General features: G+C 37.7%; 1 protein-coding gene across 3 annotated transcripts in view; it reads right to left on the reverse strand.

Annotated features, from left to right (window-relative positions):
• Positions 1-23,905, reverse strand: part of SPIC (Spi-C transcription factor) — a 59,615-nt gene that overhangs the window by 16,231 nt on the left and 19,479 nt on the right. For all 3 annotated transcript variants that reach the window (XM_082419531.1, XM_082419530.1, XM_082419529.1), the window contains one exon: positions 121-11,999. In XM_082419531.1, the coding sequence (XP_082275657.1) occupies positions 121-123 (3 nt within the window). In that variant the 5' untranslated portion in view covers positions 124-11,999. The remainder of the gene's footprint in view (positions 1-120; positions 12,000-23,905) is intronic.

Raw genomic sequence — 23,905 nt, forward strand, 5'->3', positions numbered from 1 at the left:
CATGCCGCCAAGATCTAAAATTGAACTGTTTTGCAAACCATTTCATACCCTTATTAATCTAGCCCATATATTTTATTTTCAAAATTGAGGAAGAGTAAAGATTTTTAAATGCCAACTTACCATGCTTCATTAATAAATTGACAATTCTGAAAAAGATTAATATTTAAAAAACAAAATTAAATAGTGTTTCTATTTAATTTGCTCTGAATTAAAAGACTTTACTTAAAATATTTTCTGAATATACCTTATATAAACCAAAATTACCGTCTGAATTCTCTTTGATGAGTACAAATTTTCTTTCTACAAAAATTTCCTACAAAAATTTATTTTTGCTTTTCTGTCATTACAAAACTTTTTTTTTATTAATTAATTAATTTATTTATTTATTTTGGTTGCATTGGGTCTTTGTTGCTGTGCGTGGGCTTTCTCTAGCTGCAGCAAACAGGGGTTACTCTTCGTTGTGGTGCACGGGCTTCTCATTGCGGTGGCTTCTCTTGTTGCAGAGCACGGGCTCTAGGAGCACAGGCTTCCGTAGTTGTGGCTCGCGGGCTCAAGAGCGCAGGCTCAGTAGTTGTGGTACACGGGCTTAGTTGCTCTGCGGCATGTGGGATCTTCCCAGACCAGGGCTCAAACCCGTGTCCCCTGCATTGGCAGGCGGATTCTTAACCACTGTGCCACCAGGGAAGTCCTACAAAACTTCTTAAATGTTAAATAGCTACATATGTATAACTGAATCACTTTGCTATACACTTGAAACTAACACAACATTGTAAATTAACTATACTTCAATGAAAAGAGATTAAAAAAATAAAATAGCTAGAGCTAATTATGCAAACTATTTATATTGATATGAAAATATAGAAATAATTCGAGTATGTTTAAGTATTTTAAAATTCTTTTAAATATTAAAGTATTAAAAAGTTCTGGAAATCAAAATCTTTTTTACCTTAGCATGGCTCTCCATTTATAACAGTGATTTTTTTTTTTTTTTAAGTTTCTGGTGTCATATGGACTTCTGAGAATCTGGTGAAAGACATGCTTTTTCTCTCATGAAATGTGAATTTACATTACAAATAAAATGGACTCTATGAAAACCGTCCGTGGACTTTCTAAAATCCTAGGTTAAGAACCCTGGTCTATAATTTTACATTATCTACATTCTTACCTCTGTAAGTAATGTAGATTTTGTTTTAAATAAACAATTATCATACTGACCCACATTAAATGTTTTCAAACTTTATGTTCTATAGAACTACACAAAACAAACAAATCCACATAACAAGAAAGAGCGGGTGGTGGGTCCACATTGCTTATCATTTCATTTAGCACACGAAGCAACGCCGTTCATACAAGTTTTTAGCATTTATCCTGCAAACACAATGAGTTTACTCTATAATATTTAACACTGCATAATATAAGATGATATAATCTAATGCTATTATTATACATATCCATAACGCAGCAATACCATATGTCAAACATCAAAATTCCATTCTGCTCTTTGAAATCACTGTCATTTAAGAGAATATGAGAAGAAAAACCATAAAAAAAGGTAACTATGGGAGGTGCTGAATGTGTTAACTAATTTTACCGTAGTAATCCTTTCCCAGTGTATATGTATGTCAAATCATCATGTTGTACACCTTAAACTTACACAATGTTATATGTCAAATATATCTCAATAAAGCTGAAAAAAAATACAGCTTCTCAATGTGGGAGATGTTGAAGAATTTAGCAAAAACTTTTAAAAAAAGAAGAAGAAAATCCATAAATCACATTTTGGGCTATAGTCCCTAATGAATATTATCAGTACATATGTTTTTAAAAGGCCATGTCAATAACTTTCAATTAATTATGCCTCAGCTCATAAGCACCGAAGCAAATACATACCCCGGTGAGTGTTGTACTTTGAATTAAATACTTAAATGAGACTACTCTGTTTGACTAAAATACCCCACAAAACTATCATGACTCTTAAAAGTAGCAAACCCAAAGGGAAGAAAAAAGCTTGAAAACATTATTGATCACTTCAATTGCTTAATATTTCTAGTACTGGAACAGGCAGTCAATGAGAAACACTCATTAGGCCAAAGAAGAAAATTAACACTTATTACAAAGAATTTTGAAAAGCATAAACTAAACACTTACCAGGAAGACACTTCAGCCCTTTACCAAGTTGTTTCATTAATATCAGAAATAAGACAGAACTGTCAAGAGCTCACTGGCAGAGTTTCATTAAGTAGCTGTTTTTAAGGAAGTGCTACAAAAGGGGATTTTTTTAAAAGATACAGTGCCTTCATTATTTCTATTTCATGATATGGCCAGTGGACACCAGAGGCTATTATTTTGAAGAGGCACAGAATAGTTGTATCCTATGGGCCAAAAGCATTAGAACAAATACCATGAAACCCGCCTGCCACCCACCATAATTTGTGGCTCCTCCGGCCTACACAGCCCCACTGGGCACCTCTGACCTGTACAACCCTTGTCCATCTTTCGTTTTTTTATTACTCCTATTATTTCTCCCCTGATTCTGGAGCCTACGTTGCTTTTCTTGCCTGAACTATTAACAGCCTTCACTCTGGTCTCTTTCCTCTCAAACCACTTTACTTATAATGTCATTCACTGATCGCCCTACTTACAGATCTTAAAGGCGCAGACCCTTGCCCTGGCATTCGAGGCTCCTCATTCCAGCCTTAACCTTATTTACCACCATGCATTTAAGAGGAGGAAATGAATCCATGCTATGGTCTTCCCTCCTTACCTGGATCCAGTAACAACTCCAAAACAGGAGAAGCTTCTGGGTAGTGATCTGATTGGACATGCCTGAAGCTGCTGCATTTATAGACCAGGTCCAGTTCTCTTATTTAGCTTGAACGTTTATCTGGGATGGTTTTTGGTGGCTCTGATGGAAATTATAGGGGACTTCCTCCACCTATAATGCTTCCTTCCCAGCCCATCCATCTGCCCATTTGCCCATTTTATCTTACCTGTCCATCAGAGGCCAATCTAACATTTAGGTATAGTCCAGGTGGAAATAACTTTCCCCTCTGAAGTGCAGGTCGACAACACCCTTAAGTAACTGTAACCTTCTGTCATTTTAATAGATGTCACATTTAGCCAGGGGGAAAACCACCTAAGAATTTTTTGTAAACGTTATGGGTGGGGAGAGAGATTTTCTGTTTTGCATAGTTGGAATCTGAGCTCACCTTTGATATGGGACTATTGTTCTACACCAATTACTTTTTTGACCGAGTTTTATTATGCAAATGTAAACACACATCCCCTCTTCTGAAATGTAGATGTTTAAGTAACAAGTGTATAAAACCAAATCGCTAATGCTGATGAGTTTTTAATCTGTACCATCACCAGTCTACGCCCTTGTCGTGCCACTTTATTTTGTTTGGTTCATTTAGTCAACAAATATATATAAATGAGCTCTTTGCTGGACACTGTCCTGAGTCTAGGGACCACAGCCCTGAACAAGTTCTAGTGAGGAAAAATGATTTTTTTAAAAAAGCAAACTAGAGAAGTGTTATTAACAATAAGTACTGAGAAAACAATAAGAGAAAGGTCATAGTAAGTGTATACAGCCATGGTGAATGGTCACAAAATTCTAAGGGAATGTGTGTGAGCTGAAATCCAAGGATAAGAAAGAGTGAGCAAAAGAAAAGCAGAAATGCAGCGAAGCACCTCTAGTCAGAAGAAACAACAGACGCCAAGAGCCTTAGGTGGAAATGAGTTTGGTTTATTCAAGGCACAAACCAGAAAGCCAGTGGGGCTGCAGCAAAATGAGTCTGTGGGCCAAGAGGCAAAGTTAGAGAGGAAGGAGGGAGGGTCCAGATCGATCCACACATCAAGCCAAAAAATAATATAAAAATTTTTCAAAAGAATCTAAAAATCACATATGATAGTAGTTACCTGCTTAGCTCCATTTCACAGATGAAGAATCTAAACCGAGGATCAAAGACATTTCATGATTTTTTTTCTAAGGTCCAATTGCTAGTGAGAAATGGGCTGGGCTGGGTCCAGATTTAGGCCCAAATGACTTCATGCACACGCTCTCAACCGCCATGTTGGAGCCCTATGTCCGCAGATTAGGTTCCATTGGACTAGGGTTCTTAGTCCCGATGGCAGTCTTCATAGCACCCAGCAGATTCTCGAAGTAATACAGGCTTGTTATATATTTGAAATGAATGGAAAAAACAAGTCAATTTTCTAAGCCAACATTTTCCCCAGCAGGTGTCTCCAAAGTTTTATTCTGCAAGGTATAAATAAATGGACCCTGAAAAAGAGTTGAGCAAAACCAATGATCACATGATGTTTTGGGGGCACAATTGTATATTACAGATGAAAAATAGAAATGCAGTGTTGAGTCCTTTGTAAAGATAAGGTATGAAAATGCTTTCAGCAACTTAAAAAAGAAATGATACACTGTCCTTTTAGCATTCTAGAGGGTAAGGCTCCTATTCCTTGAGAACCTGATGAAAGCTATGATGAGCTCTTTCTCCAGGAAAATGCCATCAGCACATTTTCAGGCAAACTCTGCCAGTCAGGCCAATAGAACCCAGTTTAGGAACTCCTACTATATTGTAAATATTTTCAAAGCCTTCTTATCTAAGGACTGCTTCTTGAGACATTTGTACCCAATACACACACAAAGCATCTTTTTAGGGGTGGTCATCAGTGTTTCTGTTCACTCTAGAAATGAGCTGAGTAACAAGAGCTCTACAGAGAGGATCCCTGATCAACAGATTCTCTTTTGCAGAATTTCATTGTCCTCAGTGGCAACAGATATTATTTTAGAAAATTGTAAGCAACAGATGTGGTGGAGTCTAAATCCTATGGTGCCAAGCTTCAGGTGGAAAATTGTTTTTTCTGAGAATAGAGAACTTCAGAACCCAAGAGAAGGGAGACGAAATTCAAGCTCTTATCTTTCTTTGCAGTTTCTATTTAAATAATTCGATTCTTTAGGGGACTTAAGAAGTGGGTCTTAATCTTAGTAAGACCTCTGAAAACCTAATAAACAAATAATTTTGCTAGACCGGGAAGAAGGTGCTAGAAAATTTGTTATGTCTCAGTAGAATTCATAGAACCATAGGTTATGAGACAAATAGCTAATCCTCACCCTCATTTTAATAATAACTTGCACTAGATTATTCTTTGAAATTTATTGAGACTTGTTTTGTGGCCCAATATACGGCCTATCTTGTTCCATTTGCACTTGAAAGAATGTGTGTTTTATAGTTATTATATGTAGTGCTGGATAAATGTCAATTAGATCAAGTTGGTTGATAATGTTATTCAAATCTTCCATATCCTTACTGATTTTTTTCTCTGCATTTTCTATCAGTTACAAAGATTACAGAGATTACAAAGAGGAATGTCAAACTATAATTGTGGATTTGTCTATTTCTCCCTTTAATTCTGTCAATTTTTGATTTCATGTATTTTGAAGCTCTATTATTAAATGCAGACTCATTTAGAACTGTTATGTGTTCCTGATGAATTGAGCCTTTTATCATTATAAAATTTCTCTCTTTCTTTTTTGTAATCCTTTCTGGTAATCCTTGAAGTCTCCTTTGATATTAACCACACTAGCTTTCTTATCCTTTTCACTTTCAACATGTTCAATTTATCTGTGTCTTTATATTTAAAGTATGTCTCTTTAAAGCAACATATAGTTGGGTGTTGCTTTTTTACCTAGTTTGATGATCTCTGCCTTTTTAGTATTTAGTCCAATTTAGTAATTACTGATATAGTTAGGATTAAATCTACCATCTTGCTATTTGTTTTCTATTTGTTCTGTTTATTTTTTGTTCCTTTGTTCTTCCTTTCCTGCTTTCTTTTGGATTAAATAAGTATTTTATTATTTCATTATATTTCCTTCATTAGCTCTTTATAATGTCATGGTAAAATAACGGTATGACATACTTCTGTAATTTATCTTTAGTGGTTACAATATGCATTCTTAATTTATCAAGTCTACCACTATTATACCACTTCATGTATAAGAAACTGTTATACCACTTCATAATATAAGAAACTTACCACAGTATAATTCCATTTACATCCCCTCCCATCCTTTGTGCTCCTCCTGTCACATATTTACTTCTACATAGGCCAGCATAATAGATTATTTAACCCTCACAATAATGCCCTGGGTTCCAACTGTGGCTCCATATCACCCATCTGTGTAAACTTGGACAAGTTATTTAACCTCCCAGTTTCCTCTATAAAGTGTAGATAATGATTTTACTTACCACATAGAGTTATTGTGAAAATCTGAGTGAATTCATGTCATGTACTTTGGACAGTCCAAGCATTTAATAAATGTTGAACAAATGTTAGGTCCTGCTTTATAATTATCCCCGTATTACAGATGAAGTAACAAAGCCTCAAGGGAAGTTAAATGACTTAAGATCACACAGTGAGTGATAGAAATGAAGGCTTTCAAACCAGTTCTACCTGACTCCAACCAAAGCCTTTTAACCATTCAACCAGAATTTGCTTCCTTATCTATGGAGTAAGACTGAGAACAAGCATGAGAACAAGAATTCGCTAATGGCCTTATGTCAAAGGGCTCTTGAGAGGTTTTACTGAGATAGCACAGGAACAGAGTAGTAAACACACCCAATGCTAGCTATTAATCACAAAACTGCTCCTATCTACCACACCTGGGACCTTCACCACACCTGGGACCTGCAGCCACCTGGCAAGTGGCAGAGCCAGGACTCAAACCCAGGTCTTTCCTGCCATGTCTGGTGCCTCTTCCCAACAACCAGGTTGTGTAAAGATTCTCCATAACAACATGGTAAATCAACTATACTCCAATAAAATTTTTTTTCAATAAAATTTTTTTAAAAATTAAAAAAAAAGGCAAAGGCAAGAAAACAAATCCCCAATAGGCTCTAGTATTTACTGTAATTACTGTAAATAGCTCCCACCTGTTCTCACACCAATGGAGGAAACTCCTCTGACACAGGACTGGTAAAAAAAAGCCACCCAGCTCCACAGAGAGGCGGGGAGCCAGCAGATTTACTCTCCTGGTTTCCGTGGAGGCGCTGAAGGAGTGCTGGTTTGTTAGTCCTGTGTTCAGAGCCATGACAGAGCCTGTGCAAGGGCTGTCTCTAGTCCTAAAACAGCTAAGTTCTGACCACCTACTGGTGTACCTGACTGCATTCTAGGCAGGCAGAGGTGAGCTAACCCATTGTGAAATTTTTATACATCTTTATCTGGAACCCCAAGAGCAAGTATGCCTCTCCACTTCAGCCCTTCCAGCCTCAGAAGCTTCTGAACCTAAACCATTCACTGGCCTGGGAAAGGGAAGAGGAATGTCTCCTCCCTCTTACTGGGGTCATCATGCCTATTTTCACTTTCTAGTTCACTAAGAAGACAGGCTTGCAAGTGATTCTGCTTCATCTCCAGGCCCTTTTGGCTAGGATTTTTTTTTTCCTAGCGATTTGTGAGTGGCAATTCCCTATGTTTTAACAAAATCGGTTAGCAGGGCAGCTATCTTTCATTAGGGAGAAGCGGCATCCCATTCCTACAGAAGTTAACTGGGTAGGGAACTGATAGGGACGAGGTGGGGAGAGGATTCTCTGAGCTCAGAATAGTTTGGGAAACTGACACATTAATGGGATCCCAAGTTACAGCTGTGTGCCTATAACAGCCTAGACGTTTCTGGTTCCAGTTACTAATCATCATGATATTTACAGTTTCTCTGTATTTAACTTATATCAGATAACTACAATTAGCAATGAAAATACTCATTAAAAGAGAAATCTGTAGAGTGCCTTTGGTTGGTATGGTTAGCAAAGAGAGAAACCTTTCAAAGACTTTCTTCAAGGGGTTCTCAGTACTGTTTTGCTCCAGTTTTTTACAACTTTCCTATAATCTCATTATAACCACCACGATCATATAACCTTATACTTTCATAAGATTCTGTCATTTCCAGCATTATCTCTGCTATAGTACTTTGCCAACTTTGGGGGGCAGGTGGAGGGAGCAATTCTTACATGTCTTTTGCTTTCCCAAAGCAGGTGGTAAAACACTATAACACAACATAGGGCTTCAGTGGAGGTTGGATGGGTGAATGAGTACATTGTATCACTGAACTCTCACAACAGCCCATAAAGTTGGCAGGGCAGGTGTTATCCCCATTTTGCCGGTGAGGAAACTAATGCCCAGGGAGATCAGAGGTCCCTCAGTGAGTGAGTAGTGAGTGAGTGTTAGGTTTAGAATTGGGATCTCCTTGTTCTCAATTCAGCTTTTCAGATATCGTCTCTGGGGAACATTGGCAGATACCAACTAACTTTTAATTCACACTTCTAAAAAATTTTTGGCCACACCTGGTGGCATGTGGGATCTTAGTTCCCCAACCGAGGATTGAACACGCGCCCCCTGCATAGGAAGCGAGGAGTCCTGTTATCACTGGACCGCCAGGGAAGTCCCCACCAACTGACTTTTAAGTTTGTATTTTCTTAGGAAGCTAATACGCCAAGGAGAGGACAGATACAAATTTAAATAGTTTTAATATGTAAAACTAGGTTTATTTTTAATAAGAAAAAAATGTTTTTAAAAAACACACAAAAAGCATTACACAACTGCTTTTCCATGTCAAATTTTTGTTGTTGGGGTTTTTAAAAAATCTATTTGAAAATAAAGGAAGAAAAAAAGTGCACGTGTTATCAAAATATCATGAGACGCTAATGCCCAGATTGGATATAGCTGAGGTCACTTTGAAGTATTAACTGGTATACATTATGCTGTATACCAAATAAGACGCTGCCAGTAAGAGTAGCAGGGGCTGCGACAGCTGCTTCCTACCTGGTGACATGGGGGTAATTGGGGGCTGCCATATGGACAATCAGTTTCTCATGGCCAAATGTTATAAGACTTTCAGTTTGGAAACAAATCCATCAACTTTTTTTTTTTTTTTTTTTTTGGCTGCATCGGGTCTTCGTTGCTACACGCGGGCTTTCTCTAGTTGCGGCAAGAGGGGGCTACTCTTCGATGCGGTGCGCGGGCTTCTCACTGTGGTGGCTTCTCTTGTTGCGGAGCACAGGCTCTAGGCGCGCAGACTTCAGTAGTTGTGGCACGCGGGCTTAGTTGCTCCGTGGCATGTGGGATCTTCCCAGACCAGGGCTCGAACCTGTGTCCCCTGCATTGGCGGGTGGATTCTTAACCACTGCGCCACCAGGGAAGCCCCACAAATCCATCAACTTTGACAGAAGGTTTTGTTCTGTTTTTAATGCTGTGGTTGAGATTAACAAAGATTAAGAAGTCTGACAATACCAACTAAATGAAGAAGATGTGAATCAGTGGGAATTCTTTACATTACTGGTAGGAGTCTAAACTGGGACAATCATTTAGGAAAATAACTAGTTATTAGGAGTATACACAAGAGATAATTTTGTACATGAATGCCAGGATATATGTAGAAAGATGTTAGCAGCCGTGTTAATAATGGAAAAGCTCCGCAGACAACTCATCTCTCTCTCTTTCTCTTTCAATCTATATACATATATATATATATATACACACACACACACACACACACACAGGATAGATAAATAATACATAGATATATACATATACATATATACACACTGACAAGAGAATGAATAAACTGAGGTGTGTTCACATAATGGAATAATATACATCAGTGAAAATGCAATAACACGGAAGAATCTTGAACACATAAAGTTCAATGAAAAAAGTAAAACCCAGAAAAGCACTTAAAATATGACAGGATTTTTACAAGTTTCAAAAATAAACAACTAAACAATATATTTTTAATCAGCTTTTCTTTTCTTTGTTTCTATTTATCACCTATGTATCTATCTATCTATGTATCTATCTGTCTATCTTTATATGGTGTGTGTGTAAACCAAGTGAGTAATAAACACAAACTTAAAGACAGTGATTACTCCCGGGACGGGACAAGCAGGGAGATGGTCTAGGGAGTAACACACCATCTATTTAAAATGTTTTAGTTTTTGGACCAGGGGATGGGTTTATAGGTGTTCATTTCATTAAAGTAAAAGCATACATATGCTTTTATGTGTTTCAAATAACATACTAAAATAGTAAACAATAGACAAAGGGAACAAGGGATTACAGAAAGGTTATCTAACAAAGCAAATGAAATTCCAAAAAAGAAAATTCTAAGGAAACAATTTTGCTTCGGGCAATGAAAACACTCATCAGTCAGTGTTACAAAATTACATTTTAATTTTTTTAATTAAAAAAATGTTTTGTAATTTTTAAAGTTTTTTGGCCGTGCTGCGCAGCTTGTGGAATCTTAGTTCCCTGACCAGGGATCGAATCTGTGCCCCCTGCATTGGAAGCATGGAGTCTTAACCTCTGGACCACCAGGGAATTTCCCCAAATTACATTTTTAATTCTATTAAAACTCCTGCATGATTTAAATATAATCTATAAATTTATGACAGAAATAAAGACGTATGACAGTAATAAAGATGTATAAAATGTAGAAAACCAGTTCTGTCCCCCTCACCTCAGCCTCCAATCAATTCCTAGCGTTATTTCTTACTTGAAGCCCTAAACTCAAATGGGAATAATTTTGCCATCAGATAACACAATACCTCACATATGAACCCCAGGTTCATGTTTCTTGGCATGCTACTTTGGAAAAATATAAAAGCAGACCCACCTGGTTTTAAATACATTTGGTAAGGCATCTTATTTTGTTTAATGAGAAACCAAAGAGCTCGGTTATTTTTCTTTTACATTCATGGTGTGAATTCCCAAGGTTTCAGTGGAAAAGAGGAAGTTAAGATTCAGTTGTCAGATCTGCAGTACTAGATGCTACTGTGCCAGAATGTTCATGAATTTGAGAGGATCATTATCAGTTGAGCTCCAAGTGAGAGTCTCCAGGAACTTGGAAAAGGGAAAATCTTGCTCCCATTAGGTGAAACAGCACGAAGAATAAAACCAACCTCAAAGTCTCCTGAAAGAGAAGGGCAAGGAGGAATATCCAAAAGGAGAATGAGTCATTCAGACGGGAGGGCTGCTACTGAAGGAACAGCTTATTCTAGAACAATCCAAGACGTATCCAGAAGGAGAGGTAATCCGCTTCTGGGCAAAAGAATCGATATTGTGGTGATAGATGCAGGGCGTGGTAGCACATGAGTATTAGAATACTGCAGGAATCTCTAAGACCATCTTTATTGTGAGTGCAGAGCCAGATTAAGGGTGGGCCAGGCAGGCAGGATCCAAGAACGACAACCTACAATATCTAAATCTAAAATAAGACCACAAATATACAGAGGTAAGGGAAATGTTTTTGGTTTTGTTTGTTTTTCTGGTTTTCAGCAAGATCTTTTATTTACCTCCTGTTCCCCAACTACGTCACATGAACACAGGTAGCCAGGTACCTTTGTAAACGTAGAGCATTCAGTATGAATAGAAATCATGCACCTCAGTGATTCTTTAACAAGAAACTTAATGAGTAAAAAGACTTCAGGTGTGTTTGAAATGTCTGCCCTTTACTGTATTCCAATCACTGAATATTACCTGTGTCGAAATTTTACTCAAATGTAGACACGTTTTTTGTGGGTTTTTTTGGCTGCGCTGCGCAGCTTGCAGGATCTCAGTTCCCCAACCAGAGATTGAACCCGGGCCCGCAGCAGTGAAAGCACAGAGTCCTAACCACTGGACCACCAGGGAACTCCCTAGACACTTTTTCTTTGCACACTTGATAGTAACTACCTAGTGTGTTTCAGATCGTGTTTACTTCTGACAGTTGTTCTTCCCAGAAGCTTCTGGTCTTCTTGAGGACAGGATTGTAAGTAGTTGGGAAAAAAAGTTTGATAAACTGTGGGTTAGAGGTGAGAACTGAGACCTCTGAGACACTCCCTCTTGTATCCATGGCGGTCTCAGAGCTGCCTTCATTTATTCCTTCAAATAGATGCTGTTCTAGATGCCAGGATATATCAGTGGACAAAGCAAAGATTCCTGTCTTTGTAGCATTTCTGCAGGGGGAGACAGAAATAAACATGGGCATGACGACTAAGTAAATTACATAGCATAGTAGACAAGAAGTAGTTTATGAAAAAAAGAAAGCTGAGTAGAGTAAGGAGAAGCAGGAAGGGGAGAAGTTCCCCTTTTAAATAGGCTCATCAGCCATGCCATATTACGATGGTAGCATTTGTGTAAAGCCTGGAAGGAGGTGAGGAAGTGAACCGCTCAGCAGCCAGTGAGACAGCAGGTCAAGGGCTGAAAGACAAGTTAGGACCAAGAGCTTCTTGAAGGAGGGAGAATCACAGTTAATTACTGGGATTATATTGGTTGCTTGGGGACACTGAAGAAAGTCATCTTTATTCCACCTTTCTTGCACTCGGAACTCACTTCTAAATGCCTTAAATGTCACATTACTATTTCAGGGATATCGATTTGAGTGTGCACAAAATTGATATGCCTACTCAGGCTGCCCACTTGTTTCTCTCTCTTCTGATGCCATTAAACATTCAGAGTGGCTTGCTGTGGTGGCGGAGGCATAAATTTTCCCTCTAGCTTTGGATTGAGAGCTGTAAGCCTCTACACTGCAATTAAGTCAAAATTGGAAGTGAAATTACCCTGCTTGGAATTTTAGCCCAGTTTGTAGCTATCATTTTAATCCCCGAAATTGGATTTAGGGAATCCAAGTTGCAAATGCCCTGTGGCACTTTTAGATAGAAGATAACACAATGGCTTCTGCATGGTTACTTCTACAGTGTTTCAAATATCATGCCCACAGGTATTAAAAATCATTAAGCCCATAAGGAGATTAGGCAATTTGAAGGGAAGTAAGTAGTAACAACAGAAAATAGAAGTAGCCTCGCCCCAGGGCTTCTGATATTGGGGTTGTCAGCCACAGGCTTTAAAATAATTGTTTGATAGTGTTTAAGGAGATAAAACACAAGATTGAAAATCTCAGCAGAGAACTGGAAATTATGATTTTTGTTAACAGCAGAGGTTAGGGGCATGGCAGATGTGAAGGAAAACCAAATAGAAATTCTAGAACTGAAAAATGCAATAACTTAAAATAAGAACTCAATACATCCATTCATGTCTTCTATATTCTATAAAATACAACAAACCAAAATAATTTTTTGACCTTTGCAAAAAATTTTGACTTTGTTGATTCTATTGTATGCTTCTTTTCTTCCATTCATCCTTAATTATCTCCTTCCTTTCATTCTCTTTGGATTTATTCCATGTTGCTTTTCTAATCTCTTATTTGAGATACATGTCTTTAATTTTTGATTGTTTGGGTTTGCTTTTTTAACTAATATGAGCATATAAGGCTAAAAGTAGCACTTTTGCTCTATCCCACAAGTATTATTTTTTCTTTTTTTTTTTGTTTTTGTTTCTTTTTTTTCTATTCTACAAGTTTTGATGCAGAGGGCTTTTACTATCATTCTGTTCCAATTATTTATTAACTTTTCATTATTATTTCTTTTTTACCCTGGAGTTAATGTTTTTAATTTCTAAATACAATATTTCAAGGGCTGGGGGCTTCCCTGGTGGTGCAGTGGTTAAGAATCTGCCTGCCAATGCAGGGTACACGGGTTCGAGCCCTGGTCCGGGAAGATCCCCCATGCCACGGAGCAGCTAAGCCCGTGCGCCACAACTACTGAGCCTGCGTTCTAGAGCCCATGAGCCACAACTAATGAGCCCACGAACCACAACGACTGAGCCTGTGTGCCTAGAGCCCATGCTCTGCAACAAGAGAAGCTACTGCAACGAGAAGCCTGAGCACTGCAACGAAGAGTAGCCCCTGCTCGCCGCAACTAGAGAAAGCCTGCGCACGGCAATGAAGACCCAACACAGCCAAATATAAACAAATAAATAAAAAATTAAAAAAAAATTTCAAGGGCTTTTAATTTTTTTTTAAATGAATTTATTTATTTATTTATTTTTGGCTGTGTTGGGTCTTCATTGCTGCAAGTGGCCTTTCTCTAGTTGCAGCGAGCAGGGGCTATTCTTTGTTGTGGTCCGCTGGCTTCTCATTGTGGTGGCTTTTCTTGTTGCAGAGCACAGACTTTAGGCACATGGGCTTCAGTAGTTGTGGCACATGGGCTCAGTAGCTGCAGCACGCGGGCTTAGTTGCTCCACGGCATGTGGGATCTTCCCAGACCGGGGATCAAACCCACATCCCCTGCATTGGCAGGTGGATTGTTAACCACTGCACCACCAGGGAAGTCCTTTTAATGTTTTTTGTTATTAATTTTTAACCCTGAGACCATGTTCTCTAATCACTCACTATTGAGTTAAAAATTAGTAACAAAAAGAGAACCCAACAAACTTTCTCTGTAAAAGGCCAGGTAGTAAATATTTTAGGCTTTGCAAAACAATGTACAGTTTCTGTGGCATATCCTTTTTTTTTGGCCACACCGAGCGGCTTGTGGGAATCTTAGTTCCCTGACCAAGGATCTAACCCCGGGCCCACGGCAGTGAAAGCACCGAGTCCTAACCACTGGATCGCCAGGGAATTCCCTTCTGTGGTATATTCTTTAATGGAATGTTATGTACCCATTACAATGAGGCATTTTAAAAATATCAATATGGAACTCTAAGATACATTATAAAATAAGAAATGCAAGATGTTAGTGTATATATGATAATTCAATTTATATTTTAAAGGATATATTAAATATTATATGTACTTACATATGCATGGAATATCCTGGAAGGATATGTAGGAAATTGTTAAAAATGAGTGACTCTGGGGAAAACTAGGGTTTGGGTACCAAAGATGGGAGACTCACTTTTCACTATATACTTTTTGGTATTCTGAATTTCTTTTTTACAATTTGTATTACCTAGTTAAAAAAGTATAAAACCTTTTAAAAATTATAGGCTGGCATTTTATCATATACCACTTTTTAATATATACTTTCTTCCCTTGTCCAGAAGAAAATTTCCACAATTAGGAATAAAAGTTACTGTGAAAACAGGTAAGACTATTTCATTAACACCTAGTCTCAACAGAATAAAGAAACCCTCTTAGATGTTGACAAAACAAAAGAAAAACAAAAAAACCCTTAAGTCTGCCTTTAAAAACTGGCTGTTAGTTGCCTTTAAAAGTTATATTTTTAACAGAACTACTCTTGTCCCAAGTATATTGTTCATATTCCAGAAGAGTTTAGCTCTTTTAAACAGTTAAGTTGACAAAAGTTAAAATCTAGCAGAAAAAGTTGAAGAGTCATAGAACTTAATATGAGTTAGACAAGTTAAACTTCAAAAGCATTATGAAAGAAGCAGCAGAGGGTAGGGCAAGAGCATAAACTTTGGAAGTCCTTTACCATAGAATAGCTACGGGAATTTGAATAATGGTTTACCTATCGGTTTGTTTTCTCATCTGTAAAGTTTATCAACTACCTGTCTCCTTGGCTGTTCTGGATCAACTGAGAACACACATCCCAGAGATGGAGTATTGAACAAGTGTTGGTTTTCCCCCTCTTCCCTTGGTATGATGTCACACAGAAGGAAATATGATGATATAAATGCTGCTTCAAATTTTTTTTTATAATTAGAAGAAAATGATAAAATAATACACTTGCCAAGCAATTTTATCTTATAAACAACAGAATGACTGATAAAAAGCAAATGATTATCAGGTGTTTTTAGAGTTGTGAAAGGAAAAAGTAATAAAATAAGAAAGGGATTAGTTGCCCTTTCATTTCTATCTCTTTACAGCAAAACCCTGTTTATTAAACATAAAAAAGAAAAAGGTATTCTAAGTGTTTAGAAGTTGGACTTTTAACATAGCAACTAGGATTGCTATTGTTCTTAGTTCATAGTTCAAGGTAGCCAGCTTTATTTATTTTTGCTCCTACATGCTGTAGACTAGAAATATATTACCAGAAAGAAAAAAAAAATTTATGTGCCAACGTGGTTTAGAAACCAAAAGTCAGAATTTAATCTCTACATTAAGCTGAATATTGGGGAGGTATACACTCAGAAATTAAATTGTGAAAACATTAAAACACACACACACACACACAATATTGACAATTTTCTAAAAAGATAAAAATTGCCCTGTACTGATAAAAAAAAAAGTTTTTTAACCATTCTTAATAATTTCTCCTTATTTATTGTTCTATCCCTGTTATAGACAGCATCTTCAAACATTTCCTAAAGTTTATCACAAGTTAAATATTACCTTGACATTTTTAATATTAGTCTTCCTGTTCCACCATTATACTTTTGAAAATCTTCAATATTTTTCTTTCACTTTTTTCAATCATTTTCACACATCCCAATAACTTCTTTCCTAATTTCAGTCATCATTGTTTCCATTTCTTTTATTATTTTTTTTCAGATCAAGATCTGTAATTCTTTTGCATCTATGATTCAATGCCCATCATACCATAAAAGGCCTCTTTAACTGTTCACTTCTGTGTTATATTCAGTTCAGTTTTTTAAAAAAATCAGTGTTATTGAGGTACACTAAAAGATAAACTGAGGTACATTAAAATTTACAAGAGTTTATTTGAGCAAACATCAATTTCCAACATGAAAGTGGTTAGAAAATTGTTAGGAGCACTCTACCAACAGGAGCTAAGAGAAAGGTTCTTGTGGAGCAGACAAGGAAGCAAAGCAAGAAATTATTTGATTGGCTATAGCTTAAGCATTTGCTTTTTTTGGGAAAGGCTAGTTGCCTGTTTGTGATTGGTTGTTCTTAAATCTTGTCTTCTTGGATATGAGAGCATTTCCAACTGATTCTGGCTTAAGTTTTGGTTTGCTTATGGAGGCTACCAAGGCATTAGAGCCACCTCAGCATAATAGTCTTTTTGTTTAGCTACTTTAACAGATATAATTTACGGTCAATAAAATTTACCCATTTCAATGTATAGCTCTACTTAATATTGTACTAGAGGTCCTCTAACAATTGTAATAAGGCAAGAAAGAGGAATAAAAAAATGTATAGACTGAAAAGGAAGAAGTAAAATTGTCTTTATTTGAAGATGATATGATCAGGGAATTCCCTGGCAGTCCAGTGGTTAGGACTACTAGGTTAGCTTTTACTGCCTAGGGCCTGGGTTCAATCCCTGGTCAGGGAACTAAGATCCTGCAAGCTGTGCATCTCGGCCAAAAAAAAAATGAAGATGATATGATCAGCTATTTATACAATTCTAAGAAATCCACTAAAAAACTGCTGGTACTTGGAAATGAATTTAGCAAGGCTGCAGAATATGAGATTAATATACAAAAATCAATTGTATTTCTATATATTGACAAGAAACTATTGGACATTAAAATTTTTAAAATATCATTTATAGGGACTTCCCTGGTGGCGCAGTGGTTAAGAATCCGGCTGCCAGTGCAGGGGACACGGGTTCAAGCCCTGGTTCACGAAGATCCCACATGCCATGGAGCAACTAAGCCCGTGCACCACAACTACTGAGCCTGTGCTCTAGAGCCTGTGCTCCACAACAAGAGAAGCTACTGCAATGAGAAGCCCGCACACCGCAACAAGGAGTAGTCCCCGCTTGCCTCAACTAGAGAAAGCTCGTGAGTGCGTGGCAACAAAGACCCAACACAGCCAAAATAAATAAATAAATAGATTTATAATAAAAAAATATCATTTATAATAGCATTTTAAAAACATAAAATACTTAAGGGTAAATATGTGTAAGACCTGAATACTGAAGACATTCTTGAGAGAAATTAAAGAGGACCTAAATAAGTGGAGAGTTATACAAGGTTCATCGTTTAGAAGACAATATTGTTAAGGTATCAAATCTCTCAAATTTAATTATAGAGTCTAGACAATGCTAATCAAAATTTCAGCACATGACTTGTAGAAATTGACAAGCTGATTATAAAATTTATATGGAAGTCCAAAAAATCAAAAAAAAACAATTTTTCAAAAGAAGAACTTTTGTTAGAGACATCATAAAACTACAGTAATCAATATCATAGTGTGATATTGGCATAAGAATAGGCATAGATCAATGGAACAGAATAGAGAGTCCAAAAACAGACTTACACTTGTATGGTTGATTATTTTTTTTTAAATGAAGCTGGAATAATTTGATATCCAGATGGGAAGAAAATGAACCCTGATCTTTGCATCATAACATAAACAGAAATTAGTTGATTCAAAGATTTGAAGAGGTAAAACTATAAAACTTCAATAAGAAAGCATAAGAGAAAAATTTAACGCCCTTGTGTTAGGCAAAACAAAATTTTTTATTTTTTTTTGGCTGCGCCGTGTGGCATGCGGGATCTTCCCTAACCAGGAATCGAATCCACACCCCCTGCAGTGGAAGCACGGAGTCTTAACCACTGAACCACCAGGGAAGTCCAAAAATTTCTAAAATAGGACACAAAACACACAAAACGTAAAAGAATAAGAATTGATAAATTGAACTTCACCAAAATTTAAACCTTGGCTCTTCAAACAGTCCCATGAAGAAAATTAAAAGCCAAGCCACAAACTGGGAGAATACACATGCAAAACTTATTTCTGAAAGAAGACTTGTAGCTAGAACATTAAAAAATTCTAAAACTCAATAATAAGACTAAAATCCAAGTTTAAAAAGGGGACAGGGCTTCCCTGGTGGCGCAGTGGTTGAGAATCTGCCTGCCAATGAAGGGGACACGGGTTCGAGCCCTGGTCTGGGAAGATCCCACATGCCGCGGAGCAACTAGGCCCGTGAGCCACAATTACTGAGCCTGCGTGTCTGGAGCCTGTGCTCTGCAACAAGAGAGGCCGCGATAATGAGAGGCCCGCGCACCGTGATTAGGAGTGGCCCCCACTTGCCACAACTAGAGAAAGCCCTCGCACAGAAACGAAGACCCAACACAGCCATAAATATATAAATAAATAAATAAAATTTAAAGTAATAAGGAGGTACCATTTAAAAAAAAAAGGGGGGGACAATTTTTGAACACACGTTTCACTAAAGAAAAGATATGAACGATAAACATGAAATGATGCTCATCAGCATCATTGTCATTGGAGAAATGCAAATTAAAAACCACAATGAGCTACATCTACACATATACTAGAACGGCTATAATTAAAAAGATTGAAAATTACCAAATGTTAGCAAGGATATGCAGCAATCGAAACTCTCATACATTGCTGGTGGGAATGTAAAATGGTATAGCCATTTGGAAAGTAATTTGTTAGTTTCTTATAAAGTTGAACATGCACCTCCTGTTATGACCCAACCATTCCACTCCTAGATATTTGCCTGAGAGAAATGAAAACATGTTCACACAAACACTTGTAATGAAAATGATCATTGCAGCTTTATTCATAATAGCCCCAAATCGGAAATAACCCAAATTTCTATCACTCATGAATGAATAAACAAGTTGCTGTAGAGCCATCCAATGGAATTTTACTCAGGAGAAAAAGGAACAAATTATTGATACACACACGTTCAACATGGATAAATCTCAAAAGCTTTATGCTAAGTGAAAGAATCCAGACACAAAAGACTACAAACTTTAAGATTCAATTTATATGAAATTCCAGAACAGGCAGAACGATAGTGTCAGAGTCCAGATCAACAACTGTCTAGGGTTGGGGAGACCGGGAGAAGGGACTGGCTGCAAAGGAGCACAAGGAAAATTTGAGGGGAGGGGGGTTATGGAAATGTCCTTTATTGTGATTGTGGTGATGGTTACATAACTGTATACATTTGAACCAATAGTAATCAGAAGATGTAATGAACAACTTTATGTCCATAATTTAAAATTTATATGAAATGGGCAAATTCTTTGAAAAACACAACTTACTGAGGTGACATCAATAGGAGGGTTTTTCTAAACTAAGTACATTTGTGAAAAAGAAGCCAATACTGGCAAACAAACCAGCGTCATACCTGTCAGAAGTGTGAAGAGGGTACAATTAGGACTTTTTTTTGTTGTTTTGTTTGTTTTGTTTTGAGCCAATATGTTGAAACCATATTTATCCCTCCATTTTTTTTCATTTTTGTTTTTTTGGCCACACCGCATAGCTTGTGGGATCTCAGTTCCCTGACCAGGATTGAACCCAGGCCATGGCAGTGAAAGTGCCGTATCCTAACCACTAGACCACTAGGGAACTCCCTATCCCTCCATTTTCTTAGGAACTTTATCAATGAATACTATATCGCTTTCAGAAAAAATTCAGCTATATTTCTATGTTTGTTTACCAGAAACCTGGAGACATGTATTGTTCAAATTAATTATAAAAGCCAAAAACAATTAATTATAAAAGCACAAAAGAAAAACAAATGATTAAATATATTAAGGACATATATAACTCAGTGTGAAAATAAGTATATACCCAAGATATTAAAAAATTATGAGAAAGAACAGTCTCAAAGAATTTTTTTTCTTTCATCCTGTCTTTGCAATTCCCAGTTTGGCTTCGGTAGAAAATCAAATCTTACTTAATATGTCTTTATGAACATCTGCTAGTGGGTAGGAGAGAAAGGCAGGTCTCTGGACTGAATTGTTGCTTCCTTTAAACAGAAAACTATTAAAGAAATTATACCTTCCCTATTTTTCTTACGTTTAAAAAAAGATAAAGCTAAAATTGAATCTGTGAATTATTGACCTTGCTTCTGTGTATCTGCACTCATTCAAACTCATTAACATACTGTATTTCCTCCTGTATGTCTTCTCATCTATTTTTGCTCTTTTTTCTCAACTTAAGAAATCAAGAAAAATCGTTAAGAGCTCAGACTCTTTTTTTTTTTTTTTATTTTATTTATTTTTGGCTGCATTGGGTCTTCATTGCTGTGCGAGGGCTTTCTCTAGTTGTGGTGAGCGGGGGCTACTCTTTGTTGAGGTGTGCATGGGCCTCTCGCTGCGGTGGCTTCTCTTGTTGCAGAGCACGGGCTCTAGGCGTGCGGGCTTCAGTAGTTGTGGCACATGGGCTTAGTTGCTCCGCGGCATGTGGGATCTTTGCAGACCAGGGCTTGAACCCGTGTCCCCTGCACTGGCAGGCGGATTCTCATCCACTGCGCCACCAGGGAAGTCCAGAGCTCAGACTCTTAAGGTTGGGGACAGACTCCTTGGGTTGAAATCCTCGCTCTGCCATTTTCCAAATTCAATTTTTCCTATGCCTAATATGAATAACAATAACAACGACAACATCACTAACATTATTTATTATGTGGCCCAGAGGGGTTAAGTAACTTGGCCAAGGTCACATAGCACTATCTACCTGGAAAAAGCCTCACCTTTATGGAAATACTATGCAGAGGCAAATTAATCCAGACCCTCCCATTCAAATCCAGGAAAGCAAAATTACATTCAACCCACCAGTGTTGATTGCATGTGTAGAAACAGGACAAGACTTCTGCCCTTTGGACCTTGATAGTCTCAAGAGGAGATGAATGAAGAAACAGTCCAACTAGTTATGCATGAGAAATAGACATGGGAAAAAAGTTCAGGGAGCTTAGTTTTAAGCATGGATGTGGGGGGAGGGCCTGGAATGAATCAGGAAAAGCCACAAAGAGGAGGAACATTGGAAAGGCAGCCTTAAAACATACTCTTCAGAATCATCTTGAACCAACGGACTCTGCCAACGTCTGCTAACACAATTTTTGTAGTAGCCCTTCCAAAGTGGATTGGCAAAGCTAGTCTGGTGTACGCAGGGTGAACAGCTGTCCCTGTTTGCCTGGGACTGAAGGGTCTCGCAGGATGTGGGACTTTCAGTTTTGAAACTGAAGTCAAAGCAACCCTGGGCAAACTGGAAGAGTTAGTCGCTGCTGCAGAAGTAAGCTATAACAATGCTTGCTAACATCTGTTGATTACCTGTAACGCGTTAGATGCACACTGTTCTAGGAATTTTCCACGTTTGCTCGTTTAATTCTCCCAATAACCTCACCCCCATTTGAATACTATCATTAGCTCCATTATGCAATGAAGGAAATCAAGGCACACAAATTCTCAAGGTCAAGCTTCCGGGAAGTGTTGGGACCAAACCCAGACATTGTCCTGCTAGGGCTGACCTTTTTCACCATTGTTCTATCCTGGGCAAACATCAAAATAGCCGGCTGCTGAGGATCTTGGATCCCCCAGGAAAATGGGAAGGGTCAGACCTGAGAACCAAAGCATTAAAAATGTCTTTTAGTTTGATCCCAGCATTTCTAGACTCCTAAATCCATGACTCTCTAGGGCAAAATTCCTCCTGCATTGGATGAAGTTCTAGGTCCTTAGGACAGTTTGCAATGGGTTCTTACCTGTTCCCAGGCAACTATGGTTTAAATGGGACTCAATCTCAACACTGCTTTGCTAATATTTTTATCTCTTTTAAAAAATAATTATCATTAGTTGAGAATGTACTATGCACCTGGCATTGTTCTGAACACCTTGCCTATATTAAATCATTTAATCCTTATTTCTTGTATTAGTCATATACATGCCTGCAGAAGAAGAGAAATTTGAAAGTTAGCTTTTCATCCTCTTTCAAAATTGGTGATGGCTAGTTGGATAAAATAAGTCCATGGGGAGTGGAACATATATTGATGCTTCAATGAGTATTTCTCCTAGTATGTAAGTGATTTTGTTTTCTCACAACTAATCTCTGCTTTTGCAATATTCTGATTTATAACCGATTTGTGTCCCTTTTAAACACAATTTCATTCTCCTAGTCAAAGGTCTTCTATGGAAGTGTTCTTGGTGATTTAGAAACTCGTGATCTTGATTGTAAAGGAGCTTTGGAAATGTTGTTGATTGTTTGCTTGTTCTTAAAGTTTTTATCAGGCAGTTTATATGCCCCCCATGCTTTAGGGGAGAATGAGAAACCACCAGCATCTGTGGTCTTTGTTGAAAGATTGACTTAGAGCACTAATGCTTTGAAGGAGAATGGATTTGAATGGAAGGGGCATTTTTTCCTAATTCTCAACCATCCACCAGATCCTTGGATTTCTGTTGCCAGAATGCCCTTACTTTCAAATGGGATTTCCATTTCTCCTCAATTTTTATGTTGCCATAGGACAAACAGTCATAAAAATTCATGTCCCCTGCCAACCACCCCACTCAGAAACTTCATTTTTTTCCTCCTTCAAAACTTCTAAGGAGGGAGAAACCATAACTTTCCTTTGAAAATCAAGCCCAGTGAATCAAAAAACTTTATGGTAAGGGAAGGCAATCACAGCTTGGATTCTGCCAGTCAATCTCATCAACAGTAAATTATATTTATAGCATTCTGTACACATCCTTGCCGAAAATGTACTGGCCTGTGTCCAGAGCAGTGCCTGGCACCAACCAATAAATGCTTCTTTTTTAAAACTTTGTATTTTAAAATAATTTTAAACTTTAAAGAGCTTCAAGAATAATACAGCTTCAGCAATTGTTAATGATTTGCTACATTTGCTTATCTCACTATTTTTTATCTATACATAAATTTGTAATGAATCAACAGACATCACACTCCTTTATGTCTAAGGAGTCTATACTAGTTCAGTATCTATGTCCTTTAAACAAGGACATTCTCTGATATAGCTGTGAAATAACAGAAAACATACATTGGTCTCTGCCCCCAGTTCCTGATACAGAGCTACTGAAACCTTTGTAAATTCCTAAGTGATAAGACAGCGCACTAGGCACATCTTTTGTTCTATTGAGGTGACTCTGGGTGGGCTCCCTGGATGGCTCCTAGAGGCAGGCTGGTCACGAGAAAGACCAAGCCGCGATTAGAAGCTTGGAATTTTCAGCCGCACTCTCCATCCTGCAGAAAGAGGAGAGGGATTAGAAACGAAGTTAATAATTTATCATGCCTACGGGAGGAAGCCTCCATAAAATCTCAATAGCAGGACTTCCCTGGTGGTCCGGTGGGTAAGAATCCGCCTTCCAATGCAGGGTATGCAGGTTCGATCCCTGGGGGACCTAAGATCCCACATGCCGCAGAGCAACCAAGTCCATGTGCTGCAACTACTGA

The sequence above is a fragment of the Balaenoptera physalus genome (assembly GCF_965194825.1).
Source record: "Balaenoptera physalus genome assembly, chromosome: 13".
Lineage (NCBI taxonomy): Eukaryota > Metazoa > Chordata > Mammalia > Artiodactyla > Balaenopteridae > Balaenoptera > Balaenoptera physalus.